Here is a 24,844-nt window from a genome sequence, read left to right on the forward strand (position 1 = left end):
CAGTACTGTGTAGCTAATTTGGGGCTGTGGTTCCTTCATTTAAGGGGGTTGGACTACTAGATGACCCTAGGGGTCCCTTCCAACCCTATATTTCTATGATTCTACACAGCCATCAAGACAAGCTCTTACTGCCAAAATCATCATACAAACACATTTTCCCCTTGGATGTAAGGTGAACATAGACTAATCAAAGACAAGACTACTATATAGGAGGGTTAAGTGAAAAGGGGGAAACGGAGAGGTTTCAGCAAGGGAAGATAAGCTATAGTTATAATCAGGGTTAAGGTTTTCTCAGCTCAGCATGCTACTGGATTCCGGCCCTCACTTTTGTCCACTTAAACTCTCTAGAGAAAGAGACCTGTACTACTCATGGGATATCTGTGCCTGCTTTTCAGTCTCCTCTTCTACCTGAAAACCAGGATGTTAGCACTAACTTAAAGCCCTCAGCATACAGTTGTAGGCAATCAGGGTAGACTGATCTTCTGCTTGCTACTTTAGCAAAAAAAACAGAACCATGTGCTCAGTAAACCCTAACATTCATAGACGCCCTTTTCTAATACACAAGATCACCATTTCTGACCTCCATCAGATTTAACAGGGTCCCTGAAATAACAATTAAAAAAAAAGTCATGCAGTGTCTGGAGCTTAGTCAGCAAAACAAGGAGTTTGCTAATGGAAGAAAATCAGATTAAAGCTCATTGGTAAAGCAAGACTGAATAAGGTTTTTTCACTGTCCAAGCTTAATGAAGTGCAAAATCTTTTTTAAAGCGCATAAATGATGAAGAGTAAATCACATGGCAAAATTTAGTTCTTATATCAGCTAAAATGGATTCATCGACACAGCTATGAAGTTCATTGGGAGACTGAAGAAAGAGAAGCAAAGACAGCCACCATGAATGAACATTGGGGTACCTGGGCTTTTCCAAATCACCCTCCCAAAACAGACACAGTCTTTTTATAGAAAAAAAAGATCTGGCTCTTCATAAGAGCAAGCCTTTTTTGCTAAGATGCACCAGGAGCAGAAAGTTCAAGAAATGAGGTTGTCATGCCTGAGCCAAAGCAAGGCCGGACTATCCAGCAGTAAAGAAAACTGTGACTCTACCTGAGAGCAGGAGACTGAGACAGAAAGCGAGAAGAAATACTGTTTTCCGTTCTCTCCAGGGTCCTACATGAGCCACCTACGAATTAAAAAGGGGGAAATGTACAAAATTAGGAGGTTTTCATTGTACAGTTTTGTTGCTGTAGACTGCTTTGATACATGTTTTTAATGACATAGTGGCATATAAATATTTTATAAATGAATGAATGAATGAATAGCAGTGGACTCTAGTCCATCAAAGCTTATGCCACAATCAACTGGTTAGTCTTTAAGGTGCCAGATACTCTTGTTCTTACAATTCTACTCTTCATCACAACATTTAACATGCCAACGTCTACCACTAGGGGCCACTGCATTTCTACTCAATTCCCACCACAAACAGATGAGTCAAGCCAGTACTGTATTACTTTCTCCCTAGGTCAGCAAAAAAAAGAGGAAGCTGCCATTTTGACAAGGCTACATTCATTGTGCTACCAAACTTACACGAGGTGCTACAGGTTTTATATGCCCCACTTCTCATTATTTTCTCTATTCTACCAATGGAATACCACAGGAGAGTCACAGCAGGTGGGCACACTGAGAGTCTAAAGTACATTTAGTAGATTTGGGAACATCACAAAAAGGTCAAGAGTTTTGAAAATGTACCCTTTTCACCGTTACTGGCCAGGGTCTCAAAATGCTGCTTGAGGAACTTCTCCTGATCTGGAGTCCTGGGGACATCTCCTTCCAACAGACCAGGGCTGACATCCTCCTCATCCTCTTCTCCCACCTGTTCATCCAGATCGGATGTACCATCCACACTGAGAGGTTCTGTACTCTCAGAATCTAAAGTGGAAAACATGACACAAACGTAACTTGCACAACAATGTACAGTAGATTGCACAGGGGGATCTGCAACAAAATGTTGGGAGTGTATCTGTTATCCCGTAAGAAGAAGAATTTTGCAAGTATTCATACCGGGGGGGGGGGGGGAGAGAAGAGAAGAACTTTTCTTTTACCCCTTTCCTACTCCTGGGGCCTTTACTGCTCTATAGTACTGCAGGGAAAGGGTTCAGGTTTGTGGTTGGCCCTGAACTTGGAGCATTTTATTCCTTTGTAGGAATGGTGGGAGTTCAGGAAAGTAGAACAGGGAAAAGGTGGCCTGGAGTTGAAGAGACCACAAGGGCCATCCAGTCCAACCCCCTGCCAAGTAGGAAACACCATCAAAGCATTCCTGACATATGGCTGTCAAGCCTCTGCTTAAAGACCTCCAAAGAAGGAGACTCCACCACACTCCTTGGCAGCAAATTCCACTGTCGAACAGCTCTTACTGGTGGAATCTTCTTTCTTGTAGTTTGAATCCATTGCTCTGTGTCTGCTTCTCTGGAGCAGCAGAAAACAACCTTTCTCCCTCCTCTATATGGCATCATTTAATATATTTGAACATGGCTATCATATCTCCCCTTAACCTTCTCTTCTCCAGGCTAAACATACCCAGCTCCCTAAGCCGTTCCTCATAAGGCATCGTTTCCAGGCCTTTGACCATTTTGGTTGCCCTCCTCTGGACATGTTCCAGCTTGTCAGTATCCTTCTTGAACTGTGGTACCCAGAACTGGTGCCTTTCCCCTTTCCTGACTCCTGATAAATTCTTGTTTAATACAGAGAGGGGGATTTATTTATTTTAACACCCCACCATTTATTTAACCCTGAATTCCACATGCCACCCTTCTCTGGGGTACTTACAATAAGTTGTCAGATGCTTGAACACGTCAGTCTCCTCTCCCACAACCCTCCCCACTCGTCAATCCATACGAGAACCTCAAACCTAAACTGGCCCACCAGGTCTCCTCTTTCAGTTTGGCCCAAACCACAGCCACCTGTGTCCATCAAATGACATCAGATGTTGGACAGGTAAAGCTCCAATGCCAAATTCGAAAGGAAGAGTCAGGAGTGCACTCTAAGCATGCTCTCAATTCTTCCGTTCCAGGAGCTGCTTCCATTTGCTGCCTTTTTCTGTGGCTCTGCCCACTGCACTTGCTGTTTGGCATTGGGGAAGGAAAGCTCACTTTGCCCATTTGGGAATGTGGTTGAGAGTTTCTTGTGGGAATGGTGTTGTTTAGCTCTAAATGTTTTGGGAGGGGGCAGGGTTCCTGAGAGAAAGGGGCAAATCCTGGTTAGGATTTTGCATATACATATTTTCGGGGTGGGGTAGGGAAAGAAACTTAGGAGATTGTTGTTTGCAGCAGTGGCCATGCACCAGCTGCAAGATGTAGCTCTGGTCCAGGAGAGCCTCTTTATATTAGTTCCCCCAGTAGGGCAAACCTGGAGGTACCACAGAAGAAATATATTCAGTCACCCACAAAGGTGCAATGAGAGCATCAGAGAAAGTCAAATGTCTGCCAGTATTTCAAACACGTATCAGAAGCATGTGAAACCTTTTCATCTGGAATGCTTTCTGGTGGCCAAGATTAAGCTGGCCTGGTATGGTACTTGTTTTGGTTTTATATATTTCATTTTAACTCCTTCTTGTCCCTGCTAACTTAGCATCTTGCTGAAGTTTTCAGAATGGGGGTGGGGCACAAGTCCAAATAGTTTAAAATATCTCACCTTCATTAGGGCTCGAGAGGCGGCTGCTGCTGTAATCCACGGAGCAGGCACTGTCAGGGCTGTGTTTATCTGGGCACCCGTTGCTGTGGTAGCCTCTACCTAGTTTCCCATGGGGAAGTGCTTTTACCTGGAACTCGCTGAGAGAGGGGGGAAGAATCAAGTGTGAGAACCAGCATTGACAACTTTTAAACTATTACACTTTTAAAGACCTTACCTGTGCTACTAACTTCCCACCATTGCGAAAAATAAGTTTTGTAAAGCCTAACCTTTTCACCATTTATGCACAATTATTTTGCACTTCATAGAGCTTGGACAGTGACATTTGGACTTTCCCCTTCCATTTCCATTATATTCTCTCTCTCTCTCTCTCTCTCTCTCGTATTTTCCTCACCAACTAAAAGACGCTCAAGAGCCACATCCACAGAAAAATCGAGGCCTAAGCTACCATCTGTGTCTAGGCCATATGTGAAAATCCTTACGGATAACCAAGCCAATGAGAGGAAAACCAGTTTGCATATGGCATTTTAAGAGACTCCACACATCACCATGACAACAGCTCTCGGTCCTAACTCCAGCAGTGTATGTTTAGCTTAACGCAGCTTCTCTTAGCTCCGTGGCTGAAAGAAAAGGCTTTCTGTTTATGGAATACTTGGGAGTTCTTTTATGTTTAAATCCTCCTAGTCACTGCAATTGAACTCAAGCATGAAGGTCACTAATGCTGAGAATATTATTTACACTAACTGTACCGCAGCTTGCAAGTTCTGTGAGTGCCATGTCCATCAGGCTTCCAAACGCTGCCCAGAATGACCTCCCCCCACTGTCTGACAGCTCCAAGAGTCCACAATCTGCTCTGTTTAAATCTTAGAACTATAACATTAGAAACATAAAGCAGAAGTGGCGGGGTGGGGGTGAGGTGAGGTGGGAAGAGCACTAATAGTCAGCCTTTTTTATATATAAAAAAGCACCCTTCAGAGTGTAATAGCTTGTGGAGGCACATCCACAGCCCACAATCGTAACACTGTACGTTGGAAGCCGAGGAAATGAAACAGCTACAGAGGGAAGGGAGAGTTAAATGTTATAATTAAGGGAGAGATCGCTGGAAGCAGGCCGATGTCTCTCCGGTTTCTTCAATATTTTTATTATACCGCATGACTCCTCCAAGTCATGTTAGTGGCATCTCCAAACAACCACTGTTTTAGTTGTTTCAAGAACAAGCTCAGGAATTCTCTTACTAAATTCAAAACCAGGCAAGCATGAGAGAAGAGGACGGAGAGCAGGAGAGGACAAAAAACTCACAAGACAGTCATCCAAGGAGAAAGCTTTTTTCACAAGCAAATATTATGTTAACGGGCCTCATCTCATTGCGGCCTGCATGCTACAGTCAGGCCGACATTTATAAAACCCATCAGTAACTTTGGAATGTGGTGGACAGCATGGTGCCTCACCCAGATCATCAAATCATTATTATTATTTCCTTTGGGGAGCGGGCATACAATCTTAATTAACTAAAAGCAAGGCGCAGAAAAGGAATTATTTTTTTTACCTGCTAACATCTGCAGGGTGAATCTCATCTTGTTCTGGGTAGATGACACATTCCTCGCTCTCTGAAGGCTCCAGTTCCTGGGGGAAAATCCCCCCTTCACAGGACACAAGGCGAATAACTTGGGGTCGAACACAAGGCTGGTTTTCCTGAGGAGCTGCAGAGCCTCCAGCCTAGAATATCAATGCAGAAACAAAGCTAGTTTAGCTTTGGTGAAGCAACATGCAGAAAAACTGCAGTTAACAATGCCACTTCAGAGAGGCATGAGCCTTATCCACCTGCCTGCCAGTTGGGCTACTGATTCTGTTGTAAGGAGCAAAGGAGCAGAATATCTTTTATTCATGTTTTTATATTCCTACAATTCCCAGCAAACATTGGTCTGGTAGCTGATTGGTTTTGATGGCTGCTCCATCTAAAGCCCAGAGCAGGATCCAGTGCACTAACCCACAATGCACGTAATGGTCAGAATTCAAAAAGGTCAGAGACTTCGTTGCAGAACGCCATCCCTCCCATGTGGTAGTTTCTCATCTCTTGCATTAAGAAGGGAAGCTCTTACACTCTTGACACACAGAGGGAGATCAGGACGCTCTTCTTGGTCATCCCCATTGCTGACCTGGGAAAGAGAATCTCGGCTGGCAGAGCGGGAGACGGAGAAAGAGTCCAGCTGCCGCAAGTCAAGCATGGATTTAACCGTCATCTCTAGGCTGCCTGTGGGTTGTGACCAACGACCACGCTGCCGAGGCGCCTTGCTCATGGTGGCCTCCGAACACTGAATCATTGCCATCTCTTTTGCCTGAAGGAAAATGAAGTAACTTGTAAAAAGCAATGCCAAAGGAGCAGGACTTAATTGTTAATGAATCTGCTCAGAGCAGCAGAATGCCAGAGTTATTATAGTAAAAAAAATAGATGAAAAGGCAAGGCCAGAATAAGATCTCTTAAAGAGGACAGTCAGAACAAAATCAGAGAGATAAGGCAACAAGAAAGGACATGTCCTCACTATGTTGTGGTGCAGTTATTTAAACATTACACATATTTTCAGCAGTATCTAGTTTCACCCACCAGTGCAAAACCTTGGGAAAGACCTTGGATTTTAATAGAATTTTAATAGAACAGATAACTGCTGCTTGATTGGTCCTAGGCAGCTTCTCCATGTTTTTCCTAGAAAAGCTTGGGTACCACAGTGCTCAGGCACCCCTCCATCCACGCAAGACTCCTGGTCGATTTTTTTAAAATTATGTTTTATCTGTTTTGCCTGATTTAGGGGTGGAGTTATGCACATCACCAATTTTTCTTCTGTCAAATGGGCATGTTGTGATGCTTGTGATAGTTGTAGATTTCCAAATGTGTCCCTGTCTCCAAAAAGGGTTTGGCCGAGCACAATGACTTCTGATCAGCTGAGGGGATAGGGTGCTCCTACTGCACTTTTGAGTAAAATATTTAATCGGTGTCAGAGGACTAGGAGTTTAGCATGACATAAACCAGGCCGGCGGGGGGCGGGGGGAGAGGGATGGGCATCTTATACCATTTCTCATGGCATTAAGCCTCAAGAGGCACTGATTTCATTCACAGGTCACGACAAACCACAATTACTGCTTTGCAGAAAACAAGTCAGTCGTGTCCACTTTGCTTCTCCCTGCTAGCACGCAGGATGTAAGCTCTGCTACCTGCATAGCTGACAAGCTGCTGAACAAGCTTGTCTTGAAACAGGTGGCAAGGTGGTATTACCAATTCATACATGATCCATTCCGTTTTGGGAAACACATTCCTATTTGAAGCATCCACGGCACTCTCAGAATATATGCCTCTCAATGCCAACCAGCTTTCTATGAATAAATGACGTCTTCTCAGCAGTCCCCAACCTGTTTAAGGAGGTCTGCAATGGAGAGAGCCTAACACAACAAAGAGGTACATCCTGTACCTAGCATTTAGAAACTGGCAGGCTATAGAAAAGGGGTGGTGTGAAGACTACATCAATGCATCATGCATCTTAGGACAGACTGACTCTGTGAATATCCACCTGCTCTTCAGCTGCTGTTCTTACATTTCAGAGGCTTTTTTTAAAAAAAAATGTATTGAAAACTCACCCTCCTCATTTCCCAGTGGGAAAAGCTTCTTGAAAGAGAAAGATCTGGATCTAGGAGGAGAAAAAGACACAAGTCAACAAAGCTGATTTTCTTCCCACCATCACAAAGCTCTTCCACACACAATCTGTGTGCAACATCTTTGGTTAAACAAAGATAAATCACAACAGAACCCATTTCTTTTTAAGCCCCATGAGTATACGCATGCACATATCACTTGTTTTAGTAGGTTAATTAAGTAGTAATCTGCTCAGAATTCTTACAATTCCCTAGTGGAAATAACAGCACCAACTTCCCGTCTCAGCTTAGCAAACTCCTGCATTGTCAGCTGTTGGCACAGTTGGACAATCAGTTGGACAATCTCATACAGCAATTGTCCTAGATTTTCGTGCAGGGCTCGTTCTGAGTCATTTTCTGCCATACTCTCTCTACATGAATTACTCCAGGACCACAATTGTTTGGAGAAACACCCTGTAAGAATTGGAAGCGCATGCTGGCACAATTGTGGGAAATGGCTGCCAAGTGTGCTTGTGCGCTGCTGGTTCACATTACTTTCTCCTTGCAAGGACCATGAGGGCTGTGTGAAGAAAACAGCAAGAAACTGTACAAGCCAGCTGTCAGCTTCTCTCCTGGTTCTTTCTTTATTCCTTCCAGAATACCATATGCTCCTCTTCCCATATACCTGAATCCCTTTCAGTGTTGCCATTAGTCTGCACTTGGAAGGACTGTAGCCCATGTAGCTCATCCTCCTCATTCCCTTCGTCTTCACCATCTTTGTCACTGTCCGATGACAGCACTGGCGCAGATGAGAGGACAGAGACCGACTCGTGCCTAGAAAGGCAGAATGAAGAGAAGCATTGGCATAAGGTACACGGTGAGCATCAACATTATTTATTCAAAACACTCTTGTGCACAGCTCCAGAATGCCGCCATTGAGCCACAGCAACTTTAAACAGGAGGGATGGAGATGGGAATTAGATGTACCTAAGTCTTTCTGACTTCCAGAAAACATACCTTAAAAGTGCTACTGGTCCACAGATATGGTGAAAGCATATTAAACAGGCTAGAAACACACTTCACCGCAAATCCCTAACATAGCACTCTGAGGCAAAGTTAAGCAATTTTCATGTCCCATTGGTTTTAGTGGGAGAGTTGCATGCACACATAAATCTCTCCCACTAATAATCTAAGGCACTTGAAAATTCTTAAATTGTGCCTTTAGACATTTCCTCTCATCCTTTCATGCTTTAATTTTATAAAGCACAATACAAAATTTGTTGTGCTGCACAGAGGCAAATTTGACCTCCGCAGGGGAAGGAAGGAAGGTCAAAGAATGCAGTTATGAGAAAAGACAGTTGGCAATGTAAGACCAGCACACCATAACTCAGTGTTATGTTGCACTGCTACACAATAAAAGAGTGCTTAGAATATCTGGGACGGATCCTTAATCAAAATGGATAAGGTAGGCATTCCTGGTATGAGCTCTGAGCATAAACTTTCCCCAGAGAGACTCACATTTTCCCCTTTCAGGCAAAGCAAGAACTGAACCAAAGCAGCCAAAACTGCCCATCTCCAAGAAATGTCACATTTAAATCCATTGACATCACACGTGTTCCATGACTTTACACAAGGAAAGCCATGATTGCCATTAGCAACTGCTACGAGTGCTGCGGGTAGGTGTTTCGAGCTAGGCATTATTCTGGAGACAAAAATAACTTAATCTACCAAATACAGGGTAGCCTGGAGAGGGAATAACTTTCCCTGCAATGTGCAAATTGCCAGCAGTACAGAAATAGGGCTAAGGGGCACCAACTTCCTTTCTGCAAACAGAGAATCTTTATTTTTCAAATTAGTACGCTCTTAAAACACTGTCCTGAGTCATCTAGAATGACTGCAGGGGGTGGGGGTGGCTTGCTGAGCCTGCCTTTGAGCAGATGGCCTGTTCCAATTGCCTTTGGTCTCCCTGAGTGCTGCACTTCCAAAAGATCTTAGGGAATGGGGGCAAGGTGCCATCCATGCTCTGATGACATCACACTCCACCAATCCATTCCACCTGAATAAGCAAAAGCAGAGCAGGTGCTACACCAGTGCCAAGAGACAGTAATCGGCTGGTAGAGTGTCAATGGTCAGAAATCCCTGACAATCTACTATATAAACCACCCACTCAAGACTTCAACTGCCCCAGATCTAATAACACTCAGAATAGTCTGCTGGATCAGGCCAATGGTCCGTCTAGTTCAGCATCCTGTTCTCCCAGGGGGCAACCAGATGCCCACAGGCATCAAGCAAGATCTGAGCACAATAACACCTTTTCCTGTGATTTCCAGCAGAGGCAGAGCATAGCCATCATGGCTAGTGGCTGTCAATAGCCCGCTCCTCTATGAATTTCTCTCTCCACCCCCTCTCCACCACCCAAAACTTTTAAAGAGGATTAGACAAATAATCTATGGAGGCAAGGCAGAGATCATGGCTGTCTGTGGTGAAAGGGAATATGCATCCATGGGTGGTGATCTCTTTCAAATGGCAGCAACCCTTGAGAGCAGGAAAATATGAGCAGTAGTATGCAATACAGGCGAGGCTTTTATAAAGTGCTTTGGGTACAGGCCTGCGCTTGAAAAGGAACGAGGAAAACAACAGCAGGCCATGCCTTGAAGGAGCTGCCTCCCATGCAGGTGTTAGGTGTGCTTCCATATGCATCAACTGCAATAACATTTCCACAGTTGTTGCTGGTTGCATGTGCATCACAGATATAACGAGACTTTTCCATAAAAGAAAAAAAGCTTATAAACATATGGTGTAACTTGTTTTCTTAGGCACTAGCTTATTTTTTAAAGCTTTTTTTAGATGGCATGCATATGTATATTTAAAGAAATTAAAGGACATGCCTTGTTACAATGATATTTAGCCTCTTTATCCAGGCTATGGTCACCACTGCCTTGATTCACTGCCATGTGATACTCAATGTGTATCAATTTGCTTTACCGCTTCCACCAAATAATCCCACCAACTCAGTTCTTCCACCTGTCAGGTGGGCATCATTGCCATTCTAAGAGAATGAGGGCAGTGTCCATGGTGTGTTCCGGCACCTCTTTTTCTAAAAGTGTAGCACTGAGTGCAAGCGATCTACCTTCAGCACAGCAGTGCCATCAAAGCCAACTTTAATTCGCTCTTGACATGTACACTTCATCCAAAATCACCAGGAAAAAAGAAGGGAAAGCTATAACCATGATCTCAGTTCATAAAAAGCCTTTAAGCTTCACAGCTTATGTTTAGATAATATAAAATATTTCTTGTTGAGAGGGTGGGGGAAGCTTTCATAAGGGTAACTGGACAAGGGAGGGGAACAACAACAAGAAAGCAAAATGTGTTTTTAAACTGTATAAATCAACCTGTGATCCTCCACATGTTGTTGAACTACATATCCCATCATCCCTGACCATAGGCCATGCTGGGAGTTGAGGAGTCCAACAACATATACCCCTGGTATAAACACTGGCCTGAAAATCTTCTCCCACCCCTCTCTACAAGTAAAACAACAACAACACAGCATTATTTGACAGCGGTCCCAGGGCAGGTTGAAACAATTTAAAATTAAAAACAGTTATAACAGAATACAGTAACAGGAAATCCTCATCAGGAAAAAAAGGAATCCAGCATAAAAATCCGTCCTTAGAATCTGAAACTTGAATAAAGCATTAAAAAAAGATTTTTTTAAAAAAAGATGTATCACAAATTAATTCATTATTATGTAAATAGATGCAGGGATCCATGTGAGTCTCAGTGATTATCAGATGTGCATTCCATCACAGTGGTACCTATATCAGGAACGTAGTCTTCAAAAAATCCAAAACCACCACCATGGCTGAGAAATGTGCAGTGGGCTCTCATCTTCTCTCCTCCTCACACTCCCCCCACCCCGTTGTTTCATTCTCTCATTTTCTTAGTATGCTCTAACTATAGTTTGCTGCAACGTCCAAATCTGGTTTGCAAATCTTCCAAAGTGTGGTTTGCAACCAACTTCAGTCCAAACCAGGCTTTCAAATCGAGATTTGGAGGGAAAGTACAGTCCATAATTTTCTGAGTCACGGCAAACCATGATTTGAAATACCTAAGAAGCAGAGGAGGGAGCACATGAGCCCAATGGCACATTCCTAAACCTCCAAACTGTGCTTTGTAAGAACAGGTCCATATTATATCTGCTAAGAGGATAGAGAACATGACATTTCAAACTGAAGCATTTCAATTCTCCCGCTTGCCACATCAGCAGTATAATTCTCAGAACATTCCACAAGGTTTCTGCGCATTCATTTTCTGGTGTTCTCAGTAACACTACTGAAGGCACTAGCTGGCTTCCAAATGGATCTTCCATCCATCACCTCCTTTCTTATACCAAGTTTAAACAATGGAACTAGAAAGGTGAGCTAAAAGTGTCACAGGGCAATTAAAAGATTTCTGCAGACCTTTTCCCTAGCTACACACAAACCAACAACCTTACAAACATCAAGCAGCAACAAAATCGATGTAACCTTAATCCAATCTAAAATAAATGAATACCCATTTGTTTAAAAGTTTCTTACACAACTTCCCCAGCTTTTAAGCTCCTTACAGTGAAGCTTACATCCTTCCGACATTCATCAAGCAGTGCTCCTCAGGTCTCTCTACTCATATCCAACAACTAGGGCCAGTGCAGGAAACAATCCTTTTAAATGCTGACCAGACAGACAGCACTCAGCTAAATCAAAGAGGTCACCAAACGTGTTTTCCTACAAGCTGAGGGCTTGGTATGCGGCAGACTCAACCTTTCCCAGCAAGAGCATGTGACAAGCAAGCTTTATAATATTGACTGAAACCGGCAGTGCCTGACACACAGGCTGCCCCTCAAAAAAGGCAAAGGCTGTGTGCAGCTGCTGGAATGGCAAAGAGTTTGCTATAAAAAGAACACTGCTCCACAGCTCCAGCATTTTTGGCTTGAAAAGGCTTCTCCACAGCAAACTGCTGAGGCATAGCAGGGAAGGATATTACTGAGGCACCAGCAGGATTTAATGTCAGCAATGACTCAGCAGGGATTAGAACTTTGCAATACCTTACCAGAGCAAATAGAACAGAGCACTTTTGAGCACATGCAAAATGCTTTCCTCCTCATCTACCTCCCCTTTTCTGACAGCAAAATACTAGACAATGTTGGACTCCAACTCCAGCCCCAGAAGGCATAGCCAATGGGCACGAATGGGAGTTGTAGTTCAGCAACATCTCGAGTGTTACCTGTTTCCCCATCCCATGCCAGCTAGACAAATTTGTTCACAGCTATACAATCTGACTATTGCTACCACATACAGTCAAACCTTGGTTGTCAAACGTAATCAGTTCAGCTTCTGAAATGCTCGACAACTGAGGCGCAGCTTCCAATTGGCTGCAGGAGCTTCTTGCAGTCAAGCAGAAGCCATGTCGGACGTTTGGCTTCCCAAAAACTTTCGAAAACCGGAGCATTTACTTCCTGTTTTCGGCGTTCAGGAGTTGAAACGTTCCAAGGCGAAGGCGTTCGGGGGCCAAGGTTCGACTGTACTGTGTGTTCCTTTGTATTGACACCCAGACATCTGGCTAACACCACTCACATGATCTTCCTTTGCTCAGAATAGAATTCTATGCTTGAGCAAAGGCTTTCTGAGAAACTTGCTGGATAACAGTAGATATTTTTAGGCTAAACTAAATAAAGCACATACCTAAAGGACAGCGTGGATGAGAAAAGAAAGTAAAACGAAGCCTGCACAACCCTCCTCAGGCCTTACCCTCAGGCCATTCTGGTGAGGCTCTGCTCTATGCCCCCTTCTATTATTATTACAGTGGTACCTCGGTTTATGAACACAATTGGTTCCGGAAGTCTGTTCATAAACTGAAGCGTTCATAAACTGAAGCGAACTTTTCCACTGAAAGTAATGGAAAGTGGATTAATCCGTTCCAGACGGGTCCGTGAAGTACTTAAACTGAAGCGTTCATAAACTGAAACATGGGTGTAATTGGTTCCGGAAGTCTGTTCATAAACTGAAGCGTTCATAAACTGAAGCGAACTTTCCCATTAAAAGTAATGGAAAGTGAATTAATCCGTTCCAGATGGGTCCGCGGCGTTCATAAACCGAAAATTCATAAACCGAGGTGTTCATAAACCAAGGTTCCACTGTATTATTATTATTATTATTATTATTATTATTATTATTATTATTATTATTATATCACACCCTTCATCCAAAGATCACAGAGCAGTTTACAATATAAAACTATATAGCAAAATAACAAGCAAAAAAAAAAGCCCTCCCACACACAGTTTAAAATGCCACAGTTTAATTAGCCAAAGGCCTGGGAGAATAAGAATGTTTTTGCCCGGTGCCTAAATAAAATCTAGTTCAAACAGTGATTGGCCAGCCAAATATATCTAGGAAGCTCACCAGACAGACTTCTAGCATTCAGGGCCTCTTGTCTGATGGGTCTTGAACCTGTGACAGTTTCATTTACCGGTAGCCCTGCATAGTTATTAGCTGTAAAGATCCACCTTCCTTTCAAAAGAGATATCTAACCTAGTGGCCACTCCACCTCCCCATCCTACACTATTCAATCTCATGAGTGCTCCTGCCACTCTTCTCTTGGGATCATAGCATCAAAATGACACCTACCCTAACCCCTGGCCAGTGCAAGATTTCTGCATACTGTCTTTGCATTAGGTGCAACTGAATAGTGAGAAGAAGCTAGTCCCAGGCATCGGTTCTTTGAATAATGAAGTTGGAACAAGTCAGGCACTCACAGGATGGTTTTCTGATAAGTAGTGCCTTCACCCACCTTCCCCAACCTGGTGCTCTCCATATGCTGTTGGACTACAACTCTATGTATCCAACCCTAGGATCTTACAGTACAAGGCAAGGGAGGAAATCTAATTGATTGATTGGACTGATTAATAATAAATAAATAAATAAATAAATAAATAACTCCCACAATCCCTGATCATTGACCTTGGTAGCTGGGGCTGATGCAAGCTGCAGCCCAAAAATCTAGAAGGCACCAGGGTGGGGAAGGTTGGTATACATAGGCCAGGAAATTTTAAACATTGATTTGACTCCATTGGTCATGTTTATTAAGAAATGACACGCCTACAGATACGTAACGAAGGCTCCAAGAAAGCCTCTCTGAGGCGAGCATTCCACAAGCAGGGCACCACCACAGAAAAGGCCTGTTCTTATGTTGCCATCTTCCAGACCTCATGTTGAGGAGGCATATGAAACAGGGCCTCAGATGATGAACCAGGTCGGTTCATATGAGGAAAGACGGTTCTTGAGGTATTGTAGTCCTGAGCCTTTCAAGGCTTTATAGATCAAAACCAGCACTTTTATTTGGACCCGGAAAATAACTGGCAGGCAGTACAGTCGGGCCAGGATCTGTGTAATATGCTCAAACCATCTTGCTCCGGTGAGCAACCTAGCTGCTGAATTATGCGCCAGCTGAAGTTTCCGAACAGTCTTCAGAGGCAGCCCTACATACAACACATTGCAGTAATCTGACGTACAAGTTACCAGAACATAGACCACAGAAGTTAGGCTATCCCTGTCCAGATAAGGGTGCAGCTGAGCCACCAGCCAAAGCTGATGGAAGGCACTCCACATGGTTGAGGTCACTTGGGCCTCAAGTGACAGCAAAGGATCCAGAAACAGAGCATTTACTCTACCCAAGTTATGTACCTGCTCCTTCAGAGGGAATGTAACCCCATGAAGAGCAGGCAACCTCCCATAATGTTACCAGAGGAACATAAGGTATGACAGTGATATAGATTAGAGAGCCCATAGTTGTTTAATGAAAACCCCTTCGTACAGATGCAGAACTATCACACAAGTTCATAGTCTCCTGTCATCAACAAATGCAAAGTAAAACATGGGGTGGAATAGTGATCTTCAGCTAATGGAAGAAGTTAGCCTGTGAAATTGGGCATGCTCAGCAATTTTCCCAGTATTACCCCACACACTCCAAAAATCCACTCCAGTGGGTTGGGGAACCCTCTGGAGCAGACTTAGGGGGGAAATCACTGAACATAGCTCACCCCCTCGCTATTCTGCTGGCAGACTCTTTCCATTAACAAAGGAATGAGGAATCTGTGGCCCTCTGGAAGTTGCTGTACTACAGCACCCACCATCCCTGACCACTGGCCAAGATGGCTGGGGCTCATGGGTGTTGAAGTCCAACAACATCTGAAGGGCCACAGTTCTCCAACCCTGCATTAGAAGATGGCCACATCTGAAAAAAAGGTAAAGGTAAAGGACCCCTGGACAGTTAAGTCCAGTCAAAGGCGACTATGGGGTTGCGGTGCTCATCTCGCTTTCAGGCCAAGGGACCTGGCGTTTGTCCACAGACAGCTTTCCAGATCATGTGGGCAGCATGACTAAACTGCTTCTGGCACAACGGAACACCATGATGGAAACCAGAGCGCACGGAAATGCTGTTTACCTTCCCACTGCAGCGGTACCTATTTATCCACTGGCATGCTTTCGAACTGCTAGGTTGGCAGGAGCTGGGACAGAGCAAAGGGAGCTCACCCTGTCACGGGGATTCTAACCGCCAACCCTCTGATCGGCAAGCCCAATAGGCTCAGTGGTTTAGACCACAGCACCACCCACATCTGAATTTCCACTTGGTTATGCAGCCAGTAAACACCTCTTATTACTGAAAACTGTCCATAATGGCTTCCTCCTACCTGGCAAGCCCAGCTGGTTTGCCTGGCTGTGCTTTCTCCACTTGCTTCCCTCTCTGCTTCATCTCTGCCAGGCGCTGCCGCATGTTGATGGTCATCTCCGAACTCAGACGCCAGATGAAAATACAGCTGACAGAAAATACAGAAACAAGTCTTGTCTTACTCAAGAACCCCAATTCTACTCAGATACACATTCCTGTAGAAGAGTAGTTTTCCTGCAAGTTTCTATATCCTCCTCAATACCTGTGGCTAGAAGCTCTTCAGAAAGCCCAGGATGCACCTCTTTCCTCATAATTCTTCAAATATTATTACACCTCACAGCCTATGTTAATACTCTTTCAATGCACAGAGTCAAGGCCATTGCACATCAACCCCATTTTTTAAATAATAAATAACTTTTAAGCAGCCATACCCACAGATGAAAGGAAGATCTAAGGCAGAAATATCCCTTTGCTTACCTGTCACCAGAGACCGAGATCAAGTGTTTGCAGTCATTGCTGAACATCATCCCAGTTACAATCTCTGTAAATATCAGAAGGACAGGGAGAATAGATCTTGAATCACTGTTGTGTGCAACGACTTCAAATGAACAGCTTGGAGTTCTATGACCATAAGCCCTACGGGATCTGTTGCCTAACCCTTACCAATTGCATCAGTTCACATGTAATACCAAAACAAACCTGAAGGATTACAGAGGGCAGGACACAAAGACAAAGCAGCAGGTGGACTGATCCTTCCCTCACCAGAGGACCCACTACTACCAAATGTCCTGTGTGGAAGGGAAGAGGACAGGTGGGCAAAGACAATGCCAGGTACCAACTCCTGATGAAGCCAGGCAAGTTCTCTTCTAAGTACATGGCTTTTAATGTATCAATTAAAGGTAAAGGTAAAGAGACCCCTGTCCCTTAGGTCCAGAAATTTTGTTGTTCCCGCAAGGGGACAATGACAATAAAGATCCATTCTATTCTATTCAGTCGTGACCGACTCTGGGGTTGCAGCACTCATCTTGCGTTATTGGCCGAGGGAGCTGGCATACAGCTTCCAGGTCATGTGACCAGCATGACAAAGCCGCTTCTGGCGAACCAGAGCAGCACCCGGAAACGCCATTTACCTTCCCGCTGTAGTGGTACCAATTTATCTACTTGCACTTTGATGTCCTTTCGAACTGCTAGGTTGGCAGGAGCTGGGACCGAGCAACGAGAGCTCATCCCATTGCGGGGATTCGAACTGCTGACCTTCTGATTGGCAAACCCTAGGCTCTGTGGTTTAACCCACAGTGCCACCCGCGTGTATCAATTACGTTTTTTTAAAAATTATGAACCACTTGGAGGCCACCCAGTCAAAAATCAAATGAAACCATTAAACAAATCCACTATATGGATTAATTAAAATAAACCAAGCCACTGCTGAAACATCTAAAGGGTACCTCATTTGCAACTGCACGAGCTCACCTAAGTACTAAACATAGAGAAAAGTATTATTTCTATGAAAATATATTTTATCAAATGTGGTACTACCAAATGTGGTACTATAACATGCTCCCTTCATTTAAAAAAACAACCATGGAATGTAACTCGCTAAGAATTTTCAAGCAACATTCACCATCAACAAAGGCTCAGCGATTTACCTGAATGCCCATACATTGTGGCCACGCACTCGCCTGAGTAGAAATCAAAGATAGAAAGGTTCTTGTCGGAGCAGCTTGTAGCAATATAGAGACCAGAAGGATCTGTTTGCACCTGAAACAAATGACACAGAACAGAGAAAAAAAGAATAACGATAAAATACATCTGTGCTATGGTCTCTTGGCTTTAGAAAGTCTAGTTTGCAGGATTTTGCTAAGTGCACACAACCAGGTGGGCATGTTTCATGGTATGAGCATTATCCAGGCCAGAGGATAATAATGTATGTTTTGTAATCACATGCTAATCAAGTTAACTAAAAAGCAGATGAGGCTTTGGATCCTATTCTTTGGATCCTATTCCTCTCCTATTCTCTCCCCTCCCCCCCAAAAAAACCTTGAAGGGGGGGGGGTAGAGTTCACCAGCCATGTAGCTGGTATATACATACTAGGCATTAGAGGTCAGGATCCCCTCAGAAGAATAGGATTTATCTAATGTTAGCCTTGTTCTAGATTCTCAGATCTCTCCACCCTGGCAATATTGTCATCTTCTGTGTCACAGATTTCTAGCAATCTGCTCTGCTGAAAAAATCTGGAAAGCAAACAAACTGATCTGGCTAGGAGAGGTTCTTCCTGAATCAAGGCTAAGAGAGCTGAGAAACAATAAACAAAACTGTTTTGGAGCCTGAATGCAAAGTTATTGTATATGTTTCCACAACACAGCATGCAAGAATCATCAAAAGGGAATAGAGGAAGTGCCCCAGGTTAATGCATGACGTGCACATTGGGGAGAATGTACCATATTCAAATATGCTTATTCAGCACCACCGGACTTATTGTCCATATGGATCAGTTTAGAGTAGCAGCAGATAAATTATGCACAGATGCCACTTTAAAACAAAGCACTTTTATTGAGAAACCCGAAGCCAATACTTATTTATTCATCCCCGTTTTTAGCACAGAGTGATTCTTATGGATTTTAACTACTTACTTTCTGGAGTAATTTTTATTTTTTATTTTTTTATTAAAATAATCTTTATTGGTTTCAAAAAGCATTATTTACAATTGAATAAAAGAGTATACAATCATAACCTTACCGTTACATTGTCTTATTTCCCCTTCCCATACCTCCCTTCCTCCCCGTTTCCCTCCCTCTTCCCTTCCCCCACTACTTCTCAACCTTTTCTAAGCTTATCCTTTTATTCCAGATATAAACTACATACCGTAGACTTATATTTACATTTTATCTACATCTTTATAATATTACCTTTCATTTATACCCAGAATGTATTGAGAATAGATCATCCATTCTGCAATTTGCACAAACATACACCAGCAACAAATGGCATATTCCCAAACTTAATGTCTTCACATTGCATGGAATTCAGTTGAAATCTAGCTCCTCAATCAGAGCGCAAAATCAAGCTGCACATAATAAAAAGCACACACAGGGGGAAAATGAAGCAGTGGGAGGCAAAACCGATAAAGGCCTTACTTTAATGAGGGTGCCATCTTCACTTTGGGATCCCTTGTATAGCTTTTTTTGCTTCCCACTGCTAATGTTGAAAATCCTGAGAGGGAAACACAAGACATTATCATTAATAAAGCCCTGCTATAGCAGAACAAGAATTGCATCTCAGGACTGTAATACCTCAAAGCACAACCCAGACTCTGCATTCATCCTCTGAGGCCCTTCTTCATGTGCCTCCTCCACATGTGGTCTGAAGAGTGGCAACATGAGAATAGGCTTTTTCTGCAGTGACTCCCCATCTGCCGAATGCTCTCCCAAGGGAGGTTCAGCTGGTACCTTCATTATATATATATATATATATATATATATATATATATATATATATATATATATACGTATTTTAGGAGCCAGGCAAAATGTTCCTCTTCAACCAGGCCTTTGGCTGATTAATATTCTACGACCTTTTAAATGTGCTTGTGGGAGGGGCATTATTATAAAATAATAAAATCTAGTTCAAACAGTGATTGGCCAGCCAAATATATCTAGGAAGCTCACCAGACAGACTTCTAGCATTCAGGGCCTCTTGTCTGATGGGTCTTGAACCTGTGACAGTTTCATTTACCGGTAGCCCTGCATAGTTATTAGCTGTAAAGATCCACCTTCCTTTCAAAAGAGATATCTAACCTAGTGGCCACTCCACCTCCCCATCCCACACTATTCAATCTCATGAGTGCTCCTGCCACTCTTCTCTTGGGATCATAGCATCAAAATGACACCTACCCTAACCCCTGGCCAGTGCAAGATTTCTGCATACTGTCTTTGCATTAGGTGCAACTGAATAGTGAGAAGAAGCTAGTCCCAGGCATCGGTTCTTTGAATAATGAAGTTGGAACAAGTCAGGCACTCACAGGATGGTTTTCTGATAAGTAGTGCCTTCACCCACCTTCCCCAACCTGGTGCTCTCCATATGCTGTTGGACTATAACTCTATGTATCCAACCCTAGGATCTTACAGTACAAGGCAAGGGAGGAAATTTAATTGATTGATTGGACTGATTAATAATAATAATAATAGCCCCACCATCCCTGATCATTGACCTTGGTGGCTGGGGCTGATGCAAGCTGCAGCCCAAAAATCTAGATGGAACCAGGGTGGGGAAGGTTGGTATACATAAGCCAGGAAATTTAAAACATTGATTTGACTCCATTGGTCATGTTTATTAAGACAGTGTTTCTCAACCAGTGTGCCTCCAGATGTTTTGGGACTACAACTCCCATCATTACTGACCACTGGTCTTGCTAGCTAGGGATGATGGGAGTTGTAGTCCCAAAACATCTGGAGGCACACTGGTTGAGAAACACTGTATTAAGGAATGACGCACTGAGTTCAATAGAACTTGTTCTCAAGTAAGTACATATATATAGGATTAAAGTCTCAGCTAAGGAATAAAATGTTTAGATCCCAACTAGTGAACCAACCTGATATTACGGTCCTGGCATCCAATAGCAGCATACTTCCAGTTAGGGTCCACATCCATATCGTACAGAGTGGTCTTCCTAACAACATGGTGCGTACGAGTAAAGAGAACCCCATCACCTGTCTAAGCGCAAGAAAAAACAGCAGCAATGAAGACCAGGGTATCCTTTCCAATCAAGAGATAAAAGTGTCTCTTTCAAAACTGTTACACAAAAAGGCTGAAATTATACAGTGGCTGAATGGCTCCATTACTAGCATGCCTCCTGCAACATAGTTTCTTACATATATTTTTTAAGTCAAGATTGAAAGAAACAAGGCCTTGACCACCATCCAAAGACTTTCCTCTCATCTTTGCTCTTAAAATAGCTCTACTCCAGAAGTTACATAAAGACAGAATACTCTAATGGAATTACCTTCTGTGCAGTGCGGAAATAGATACTCTTATCTGCTCCACAGCTGATCATTTTCACCTTTCCATCATTGGCTAGAGAAGGAGAGAAACAGGTAGGCCCATGAGCAAGCAGACATGTAATACAAAACTTTAATTTCTTCAATTTATTTGTGCCTTACAGTCCTTCCTGTATATGCTATATTACTATTCCTGCCAGTCTGTGTTTTAAAGCAGCCTTCTCAAACACTGTGTTTTAGAGAACAGGCTCCATCACCACGGCTGGGGTTGATTGGACTTGCAGGCCAGAACATCTGGAGAGCACCAGGGTTTGGAGATGCTATTTTAAGGTAAAAAAAAAAAGCACTGCACTCTTCCACCCTAGCAAACCAGGCTCTGTTCCATTTGAAGGAGCACAATGGATGCCAGGGTGAAGAATAGCAAACAGGTCCATTTCTGTTTGATTCTCACAATCATCCTGTGAGGTAGGCCAGACTGAGAAAGCATGGCTGGCCAAAGTTTACCCAGTGAGCTTCTTGACTCGGTAAGCATTTGCATAGAGGTTTCAAATCCAAGTTATGTATTGCTAAAGGTAAAGGTAAAGGGGACCCCTGACCATTAGGTCCAGTCGTGGATGACTCTGGGGTTGCAGCGCTCATCTCGCTCTATAGGCCGAGGGAGCCGGTGTTTGTCCGCAGACAGCTTCCGGGTCATGTGGTCAGCATGACTAAGGAGCTTCTGGCGAACCAGAGCAGCACACGGAAACACAGTTTATCTTCCCGCCTGAGCGGTACCTATTTATCTACTTGCACTTTGATGTGCTTTCAAACTGCTAGGTGGGCAGGAGCTGGGACCGAACAATGGGAGCTCACCCCATCGCAGGGATTCGAACCGCTGACCTTCTGATCGGCAAGCCCTAGGCTCAGTGGTTTAGACCACAGCGCCACCCGTGGTCATCCCCTATGTATTACTACACCACACTTAATTAACCGAATCTCCCCCCCCCCCCAAAAAAAACCACTTTAGAGGTTTTATTTTCAATTAGGCGATACAAATTTTGCTAAAGAAAAATCTGAACCGTGAATGTAAGTGTACCATTTGGCAGGAGAAAGGGGTGAAGATAACTTTCTGATAATGTGTGAACATAGACAGCAGCCTTATACCAATTCAAACCATTGGCACATCTAGCCTAGCATTGTGTACGATGACTGGTAGGGTCTCTCCAGAGTTTCAGACAAGGGACTCCCCACTCCTACCTGGAGATGCCAACAAGCTGTGGCCCTTCCCCAATTGAACGCTGAATATGAGCAAATGAATGTTTTGTTGCATGATGTCTGCCACACTAACCAGTTGTCTTTCCCTTACTTGGAAAGTTTGCAGTATTCCAGAGGCAGAAAGGAAAAGAACCAGGATGTTATGGGAAGTACCCAAATGCAATCAGCTAGGAAAATTGCCAAATATCTATCAGCTACTTGTAACTGTAATGAGGAACATTTGTCGAATTAACAAAGGCAGTTGCACTTGACCCCGTTACCTGCAAACTTCACGGCTGTGATAGCGGACGAATGCTCATCCAAAGTCTGTTGCAGGCTATAATCCTTCCCTGCATCCAAAACATGAATCAGTCTGTCTCGACTGGCTGATGCTAGAAGCTTCAACCCTGTCATAAAGATATGAAATGAGAAAATCCTTTAGTTGCTAATGCATTTTCTCAAGCTGGACTTCAAAAGGACTGCAGTATGTTGTGATTCAATGGTGCAGTATGTTGTGATGCAATGGTTGGAGGATGGTTGGTGGTTAATGGACCGAGGTTGAATCCCAAACAAGACGGAAGTACTGCTTCTGGGGGACAGCGGGGCAGGCATGCTCCTGAATGGGGTAGGTGTGCCCCTGAAGGAGCAGGTGCACAGCCTGGGAGTCATTTTGGAGGTCCATGGAGACACAGGTTAATTCTGTGTCCATAGCAACTCTCTACCAGCTCCATCTGGCATGCTGGCTGAGACCCTACCTGCCCGCAGACTGTCTCGCCGGAGTGGTGCATGCTCTAGTTATCTCCCACTTGGACTACTGCAATGCGCTGTATGTGGGGCTACCTTTGATGGTGACTCGGAAACTACAACTAATCCAGAATGCGGGAGCTAGGCTGGTGACTGGAAGTGACTGGAAGTGGATCATATAACACCAGCCCTAAAAGATCTGCATTGGCTCCCGGTACATTTCCCAGCACAATTCAAAGTTTTGGTGCTGACTTTTAAAGCCCTAAATGGGCTTGGCCCCGTATACCTGAAGTACTGTCTCCATCCCTGACTGAGGTCCAGGGTCCTTTTGGAGGTTCCCTCAATGTGAGAAGTGAATTTACAGGGAACCAAGCAGAGGGCCTTCTGTTAGTGGCACCCACCCTGTGGAATGCCCTCCCATCAGATGTTAAGGAAATAAACAACTATGAGACTTTTAGAAGACATCTGAAGGGAATCCTGTATAGGGAAGTTTTAAATGTGTTTTGTTTGGAGCCATCCAGAGTGGCTGGGGCAATCCAGTCAGAAGGGCAGCATACAACAACAACAACAACAACAACAACAACAACAACAACGTTTCATTCTGTGATTAATTTTTAAAAGGAGAAATGGCCTATATGTGCCTGTGGCTTTAGTAATAGAATATTCCTTCAAATTTTGTATCTGGAATTGTATGATCTCTGCTAACAGAGCTAAAGAGCCTCTAATTTTGATAAAATAGAGTATAATCAGTTAACTCAGAATGCCAACAAATAAGCCAGAGTTAGGGCTGAGCTAATCTTACCTGTCTCAGGTCTGGAGTACTCAAGGCAGAGGATTTCAGAATCATGAGCTTCCACCTTCAGCATTTCTCTCAGGGATTTCAGCTCATAGATCCTGAAAAAGGCACAGTTAGAGGGTCAGAAAGGACCTTTCAGTATTGCTACAGAAGTTTAGCCTTCTATAATAATTAAAAAAAACCTTACCTGAGAGTACCTATCCTGTCACCTGATGCCAGGTGCTCCCCAGTAGGGCTCACACACACTGTACGAATCCCCACTTTTGCATCTAGGGCCTGCGTGTCAGCCTTGTCGGCACCCCCACCAGTGTTATATTCTGTGTCCAGGAGGGTCTGAGTGTTATCATCTACATATATAATTTTCATCAAGTCCTGATGAGAAAAAGAACAAGACCTTCCTTATGTTATGGCTTTATCTATAACCTGCTACACAGCCCAAAAGCTCCCCCAAAGTGGTGAACAGCAGGAGTGTTTGATTATACTTGTTAAGGCACTTTGGGCACTGGTTCTTACACAACACAGTAAAAACGTGGAACAGAAAAAGGATCCATACAGGCTACAACTTGCAAACAAAATCCAAGGCTGCTCTCACAAGCAAAACTTAACTTGGTTGCTGCATTTCAGAGCAACGTTGTCTGGATTGCACATTTGGTATAAAGCAGGCTGCTCTGCTCCTTTTGTCCTGCATTAAGAACAATCCCATGTGATGAGTTCCAGACCAAAATATGTTCTTACATTGCTCAGAATGTTCCGATGCAGAGCCGCCCCGTGGATGTTTGAGCTCTCTGTGTTCCAGAGGCGGATGGTGTTATCAGAAGAACAGGTGATGAAAGAGTTTGGGGGCAAGCAAGACTGGTTGCTATCCTTCACCTCAGGGTACACCTGAAGAGAAGCAAACAAAGCAAAGTAAGAAAGGTATCACCTGTATTTGACAAGGAAAAAGAAAAAAGAGGAAATGCATTTGCACCAAACTGAGGATGGCGAAATTCAGGAGAGAACAGGGCTCCTTGCTGCTAAACAGATGTGTTGGAGAGGTGATTTTGATAGGCACAGCCTTTTTACAC

The 24,844-nt window shown here is 43.6% G+C and overlaps 1 protein-coding gene across 7 annotated transcripts in view; it reads right to left on the reverse strand.

Moving 5' to 3' along the window:
• Positions 1–24,844, reverse strand: part of MAPKBP1 (mitogen-activated protein kinase binding protein 1) — a 120,736-nt gene that overhangs the window by 11,135 nt on the left and 84,757 nt on the right. For 5 of the 7 annotated variants that reach the window (XM_088670344.1, XM_035111968.3, XM_035111951.3 and 2 more), the window contains 17 exons: positions 24,516–24,662; positions 23,968–24,152; positions 23,787–23,878; positions 22,522–22,647; positions 21,013–21,083; positions 20,602–20,723; positions 19,148–19,223; positions 17,659–17,770; positions 16,490–16,553; positions 16,035–16,160; positions 7,989–8,137; positions 7,310–7,359; positions 5,782–6,018; positions 5,229–5,398; positions 3,686–3,822; positions 1,745–1,924; positions 1,103–1,178 (listed from right to left, as the gene is read on the reverse strand). In XM_088670344.1, coding sequence (XP_088526470.1) covers positions 1,103–1,178; positions 1,745–1,924; positions 3,686–3,822; positions 5,229–5,398; positions 5,782–6,018; positions 7,310–7,359; positions 7,989–8,137; positions 16,035–16,160; positions 16,490–16,553; positions 17,659–17,770; positions 19,148–19,223; positions 20,602–20,723; positions 21,013–21,083; positions 22,522–22,647; positions 23,787–23,878; positions 23,968–24,152; positions 24,516–24,662 — 2,120 coding nt within the window. The remainder of the gene's footprint in view (positions 1–1,102; positions 1,179–1,744; positions 1,925–3,685; positions 3,823–5,228; positions 5,399–5,781; positions 6,019–7,309; positions 7,360–7,988; positions 8,138–16,034; positions 16,161–16,489; positions 16,554–17,658; positions 17,771–19,147; positions 19,224–20,601; positions 20,724–21,012; positions 21,084–22,521; positions 22,648–23,786; positions 23,879–23,967; positions 24,153–24,515; positions 24,663–24,844) is intronic. The other 2 variants (XM_035111960.3, XM_088670353.1) reach the window with 1 other exon arrangement.

Source organism: Zootoca vivipara, chromosome 1, assembly GCF_965207765.1.
Source record: "Zootoca vivipara chromosome 1, rZooViv2.hap1.1, whole genome shotgun sequence".
Taxonomy (NCBI): Eukaryota; Metazoa; Chordata; class Lepidosauria; order Squamata; family Lacertidae; genus Zootoca; species Zootoca vivipara.